Source organism: Solanum verrucosum, unplaced genomic scaffold (assembly GCF_900185275.1).
Source record: "Solanum verrucosum unplaced genomic scaffold, falcon-dt-bn FXZP01000047.1, whole genome shotgun sequence".
Lineage (NCBI taxonomy): Eukaryota > Viridiplantae > Streptophyta > Magnoliopsida > Solanales > Solanaceae > Solanum > Solanum verrucosum.
Window position 1 is genome coordinate 1,529,975 of NW_026020155.1, and position 6,921 is coordinate 1,536,895.

At 29.9% G+C, this 6,921-nt stretch overlaps 1 protein-coding gene across 1 annotated transcript; it reads right to left on the reverse strand.

Annotated features, from left to right (window-relative positions):
* Positions 1-416: 416 nt before the first annotated feature.
* LOC125828276 (7-deoxyloganetic acid glucosyltransferase-like) lies at positions 417-3,236 on the reverse strand. Its single transcript, XM_049507590.1, has 2 exons — positions 2,738-3,236; positions 417-1,530 (listed from the first exon to the last, which is right to left on the reverse strand). Exons 1-2 carry the CDS (start codon positions 3,234-3,236, stop codon positions 569-571), a joined length of 1,461 nt encoding a protein of 486 aa, XP_049363547.1. The 3' UTR covers positions 417-568.
* Positions 3,237-6,921: the final 3,685 nt, after the last annotated feature.

Consider the following 6,921-nt stretch of genomic DNA (forward strand, 5'->3'; position numbering starts at 1 on the left):
ATAGGTCCTCATGAAAATTTAGTATCACAACAACAAATTTGACCAAAGTTGGGGTCTTTTTCAGACCCTTATACCTTAAGAAAAACATTCAAAGACATAATATAAACCACATTTTTCATTATTACCCTTTTGTTTAATGTATTCCCAAGTTATTCTTAAAAATAGTGTAACTTATCTCTTAAAAATGTAACTATAAACAAAAATTCAACATTTATCTCTTAAAAATGTAAACTTTATTAAAGAAACGAATACCTATAAAAAAAAATTCAACATTTATCTTAAATTTTGAACAATTTACCTAGTAAAACAAAAAATTTCAAATCTGATGCTTACAAGTGGGCTTGTGGCTGCTGCATAGTAAAATGCACCATTCAATATTTTTTTAAAGCGTTGGCTTCAACATGAACAAACCTTAATATTTCACAAACTTTATTTTGAGGCTTCACATCCAATGTTTATTAAATTTTGAGAGAAGGTTACAAACCAATTTTTCATTAATAAAATGTGAAGGAAACGAAGTAGTAAGTTGAAGAAGAAAACAAAAACAACACAAATACATTTCTTTTCTCTAGTAGCTTGTGACGTTGTTATGCATTTTCCCATTCTCTACAGTTCTAGTTAACCCTTTGATGTCGTTGATGAGACAGTCGAGGTTACTATACGATAAACCTCCTTCTTCAACACTTAGTTTTGCCAGTTTTGATAATTTCTCAACCGATTTCTTGTACTCATCCTTTTTTGTTTCCATAAGATCTTTTACCATTTTCTCTACGACGAATCTATCACAAATGTCTTTCATGTCTAACCCAATCTTCCAAAATTCATTTACTAGTCTACTTGTAACTCTTTGATCCACATATTGAGGCCAACATATCATGGGCTTTCCTTCAATGATGCTTTCCAGTGTCGAGTTCCATCCACTATGGGTTAAAAACCCACCAACCGATGGGTGGGCTAGTACCATCTTTTGTGGAGCCCAACTCACTATGTAACCAATTCCTTTGCAACCCTCAACAAGTTCCTTCATAAATTGATCATATGATACATCTCCCTTCAACATGTTAGGCCTTATCACCCACAAAAATTTAACCTTACTATTCATTAGTCCATGCCAAAATTCCATCATCTCATCTCTTGAAACAACAACAAGGCTTCCGAAACTTACATAAATTACGGATCCATTGGATTGCTCGTCGAGCCATTTTATAGAAGTATGGTCTTCTTCCCACAAGCTATTTGAGGATGACAATAGTGGAGCAGCAAGTCTACTCTTCAAGTTCAAGGGCAATGGTCCAATTGCATATGTTTTAGGAAAGTAAGAACGAACACTAGAAAGAAAAGGCCCATCTAAATCATCAAACGAGTTTAATATGAGCCCATGGGCTTTTGGGAGTCGCTCAATCTCCTTAAAAGCGGCCTGATAATTTTGATCGGTCTTATAATCTAAAAGACAAAAGTGTGGAAGATCTCGTCGTCTAAGAAGACCTTCCATGGCTGGTAAATGTGTTACCAATGCATCCAAGTCGTTTCCTAATTAAAGAAATAAATATGAAGTTAAATTTACAATCCTAGTGTTCCAAATTTCTACTATTTTCTTTTAATTGTCATTTTGCATAAATTTTAAGAATAAAATAATTAAAAATATAATCTGATTAATATATTTTTATCCACTTATATCCTCTTAATTCAAAAATTATTATTGCTAAAAATAAAAGTTTAAAAAATACAATAACTTTCTCGACAAGTAAAAAGGAGCATGGAGTATTTCTGATTTTTTCCTTTCTTTAAAAGTGGAGCAAATAATATTTTAAAGTTAATTGTCGTTTAATGCCTACTTGGGAACAGTGACCAAGGCAGCAGAAGACAATGGTGCATGCCTAACTGGGGAAGGTGAAAGCTAAAATAATAAAGAAATCATCATTATTCCCTCTTTATTAATTTGATCAATGAATATGAATTAGTTACTCCTTTCGTTTTTAAAAAAATGATCTAGTTTGATTTGAAATGGAGTTTAAAAAAAGATTTTTTAATTTTATGGTTTTAAATCAAAGTTATGTCAAATATACCAAAATATCTTTTAATCTTATGATCTTAAACATGCAAAGTGAAAAATTAAACTTAAAGTGTTGCCAAAAAAAGAAAGAAGTCATTCTTTTTGAATCAAACTAAAAAAAAAATTGGATCATTCTTTTTGAAAGAGGAAGGAGTACTAAATTTCCTAGGTTAATTAAATAAATATTTTTTATGTTAATAATTCTTAAGAAAAATAATGTTATTTATACCTCTTATTTAAAAAGCATATATTTTTTAAGGGAAAAAAGACAAATATACTCCGAACTATCTTAAATGGTGCAGATACCCTCATACTTTTGAGACATTGATGTTCCTGCCGTCCAAAAACTAGAGCATATATATTCTTTATACTAACGGACATACACGTGTCATATTCTTATCCACTGACCCGATATTTATTAAATATCGGATCGACGGATAAGATAGTGTCACGTGTCCCTATTTAGTCTTCTGTTAGAGTGAATGACATATATATGCTCTAGTTTTTGAATGGCAAGGACACCAATGTCTCAAAAGTATGACGAAAAGTATCTGCATATCATTTACGATAGTTCGTGAATATATTTACCATTTTCCCCTAATTTTAATAAGTAAAACATGTAAATAGAAACGGAGAAAATAAACAGAGGAGATACATATAATTGTCAATAGGGAGACAAAATACCTTTGAAGGGAAGAACTCCAGCCTCAATTAGTTTGGGCAGAGAAAGATAAATCCAAAAGCAGGAAGGACTAATAGTGTCAAATGTAATAACTGGAACTCCCATCTCATTTCCAATATCCACACCATAATAAAACAGGCCATCTAATATCACACATGTGACTGGCTCCTTAACAAGGGCGCTAAGCATTTGTTTGAGTAAAGGCTCAGCCATGGCCTGCAAGGAGCTGATAATGTCTCCGAATTGTTCGGCCGAACGCGGGTGGTCATCGGGGAGGCCATCGGATAATGTAAGGAATCGGAATCCAGGATATTGTTTGAAACGAGATTCGACATTGGAGTTACCAATGAGACGTTGTTGATTGTGATTTGTGTTGAGAAAAGTGACTCTAAGGCCAGCAAGACATAAGAGCTCAGCTAATTGTAGATTGGAGTTTATTGTGCTTTGTAAAGGAAGAGGGAAGATGAGAACGTGAGGAGTAATGGATGTTTGATGGTCCATGCCTATTGTAAGAGTAGGTGAAATTAGTTAAGCTTTTTATAGGTGGAGTTGGTGCAACATTTTCCCTTTGCCACTTTTCTTTCTCCTCATTATATATATATTTTGGTAAGTAACTTTCTTCCCTGACTCTTTTTACTTATTCATTATATTATTTTGAGATATCCAATAATATTTGTACAGTTTATAAAATTAATAAATATTTTTTCATGTAGTGTCTATTTTATTCTTGATATTAAGTACTATTCATTTTTTAATGTTTAAATGACTTATACTCCCTCCATTTCAAATTAATTGAATTATTCAGAAATTTTTCATTTTTCAAATCAACTTAATTGTTCAATTCTCAAAACTATTTTTAGAATGTTCTTCCAATTTGACCCTTAATTAGTTAGTATTGGAATCAGTTATTTATTAATGCTTAGTTATTTTAATCATAAATTTAATAATACTCTCTCCGTCCCATTTTATATGTCACATTTTTACTATGGACTTGCATTAAGAAATGATGTAAATTTACTCTTCTACCCTTATTTAATGTTTTCTTAAGTCAACTTTATTAATAAATGACAAGATTAATTAACTATTCTATCAAGGGTATAATAGGCAAAATATGGTAATTTATGCATAAAATTTATAAAATGACAAGTATTGTGGTCTAACTATTTATAGAAAGGGATGACATGTAAAATGGGACGGAAGGAGTAATTAATAAGGGTAAAAAATCAAAAGATATGCCTAATTTATGTCTTAATTTTCTTTTCTTAAAAAATGTGAAACACCTCAACAATTCAATTCATTTGAAATGGAGAGAGTATTTAATAAGGGTGATTTGGTAAAGTTATCCCTATAATTTACTGTTTCTTAGTTTTTGTGTCAATTCAATAATCAACAACTAATATTAGACAGAGAGTAAAAAATCATTTTAAAATATTAATATATTACTTGTCTATTATTTTAAAATCAAATTATTATTTTTACTTGTCACTTCCAACATATCAAACAAAGATTAAAAAAAAATCTTCATATTTTACCCTTAACATTAATTACTTATTCCCCAAATCGATTTTCAATATAAAAAACTAAACATCAATTAATAGGGATAGTTTGATAAAATAGTCATGCCAATTATTGTTTTATTAATGAACGTGTCAAGTTCAAATATGACAAGGAAAAGTGAACAGATAAAGTAATAATAAAATTTTAAAATATCTATTTTACTTTTAATGAAATTTTTTATAGTTAACATATATCTATAACTTATTTTAGACTAATTTTGTTATAAAAATCTTTTCTAATCAAACTTCAAATCAAGTTAAATATCATCACATAAATCGATACAAATAGAATATAGTACTCCCTCTGTTTTTTTTATAAAGAATTACCTATTTTCATTTTTTGATATGTTTTTTTAAACAACCCATTTCCTTTTTTTTGGCAGTACTTTCATTTCAACTTTTCACAACATATTTAAGGTCATAAGATTAAAAGGATATTTTGATACATTTGATATAACTATCATTTGAGACCACAAAACTAAAAGTTTTACTTTATTTTTCAAACTTCGTATGAAGTCAACTAACTTATTTTCTTTTAAATGAAGAGAGTAATATATATATATATATATATATATGTCGTTTAACACATGCGAAGAGGGTCATGGATATATTTCTTAAGTGAAGAAACCTTATTTAATTTCAAGTGGAGCTCATTCCAGCCTGTGTGAACAAATAAAAAAAATCTATTCATATCGAGATTTGATCCATTTCAGCAATTTTTTAAGTTAGCATTTCGACAAATTAGAGCCATTTATGTTAGGTACGTATCTCAAATCTATTATGTTGAGAGTAAATAAATTTTAAATTTTTAAATTAAAATATACTTTATGTTTTGTATTTATTTTAGGGATAAGGGCTGAAAAATACTCCAACTTTGGTCGGATTTACTATTGCGTTACTAAACTTTCATGAGGACCTATTACCTCCCTAGACTATTTAATACCGTATTTTAAACATATATATTTGCCCATGTGGACATAAAAAATAATGCAAAATTGTAAATAGTAATGTGTCCACGTGGGCACATATATACCTTTAAAATACACTATTAAATAGTTCAGGGGGTAAAAAATACGATATTAAATAGTCTAGGGAGGTAATAGGTCCTTATGAAAGTTTAGTATCGCAACAACAAATCCGACCAAAGTTGGGGTATTTTTCAGATCCTTATCCCTTTATTTTACCTTGTTATTAATGTTTTAATTATTTCTAATGCATCTCCAACATCAATGACTTATAATAACTAAGATGAACTAGAGAAGGGAGTATATAAAACTCTATGCCAGTTGGCCTATTATTTTCTAGGGTCATTTCATTTTATTTATTTTTGTATAACTTACATAAATCTCATAGTGTAAAGGGTAAATTACATCATATTCTTACTCTTTTTTTAATTACAATAATCCCTTAAAATTTGTACTTTTCGGATACATAAGTCAACATCCGGATACATTAATTCTGATACAAGATAAATCTTTTTGTTGCGCTAAAAAGGGAATAAAATCTGAAAATCTAATTAAATCCCATAAATTACGTTACGTTTCTTTTTACTCTCAATCATACAGAAGCAAATCCTAACAGAACGAATAAATTCAAAATTTTAAATTGCTCCCCTCCTGTTAAGAGAAGAAACCTTTCAGATTTGATTTAAAAACTTTTGTCGAAATTTTGGGTAAGCGAGGTGAGTTATGAAGGATAAAAAAGTGATGGAATTGTTGTTGAACAAACGATTCCTTTTGAATCTTCAAGTTCATCGAAGATCCTTTCAATTTGATTCAAGATTGTCAAAAATTTTGAGATTCAAGATTCTTCTTCCAGTTCGTTGAAGATCCTTTCAATTTTGATTCAAAATTGTTGAAAATTTTGAGATTCAAAATTCTTCTCATAGTTCATTGAAGATCCTTTCAATTTTGATTCAAAATTATCAAAAATTTTGAGAAGATACATCATGAATATCTTTGCTAGTCTTGTTACTATCATTGTCAGGGGTTTGAAGAAGTTCTTGAGCTTCTTTGAGGGCTCTTAGCATCTCCTTTCGTGCGGCCGCCTCTGTGACTCTTTCTTCCTCTATCGATATTGACTATATCGTGATACATTAGTATTTATGTATCTTGTATAAATTGATAAGTATTGTATTCCTATTAATTAGATACATTAACTAAGTAAATTTTACACGTAAAGTGTTTGCTTAGAGTTCGACACATTATTGTGTGATAGTTATTATATATCAAATACAGATAGTATATATTAATTTAAATTATTGTATCATGATGAAATATTTAGCATGATACATTACTATTTTTGTATCTTGTTGTGTTTGTGAAATACTATACTTTATAGATGATACATTATACATTTAAAAGGACAAATATACCCTCGAACTATCGTAAATAGTATGTAGATACCCTCCGTCATACTTTTGGGATATTGGTGCCCCTGCCGTTAAAAAACTAGTGCATACTTGCCTTTCACTCTAACGAAAGAGACTAAATAGGGACATATAGGGACACGTGGTGCAATCTTATCCGTCGATTCGATATTTCATAAATGTCGGGTCGATGGATAAAATTATGACACGTGTATGTCCGTTAGTATAAAGGGTATATATCCTCTAGTTTTTTGACGGTAGG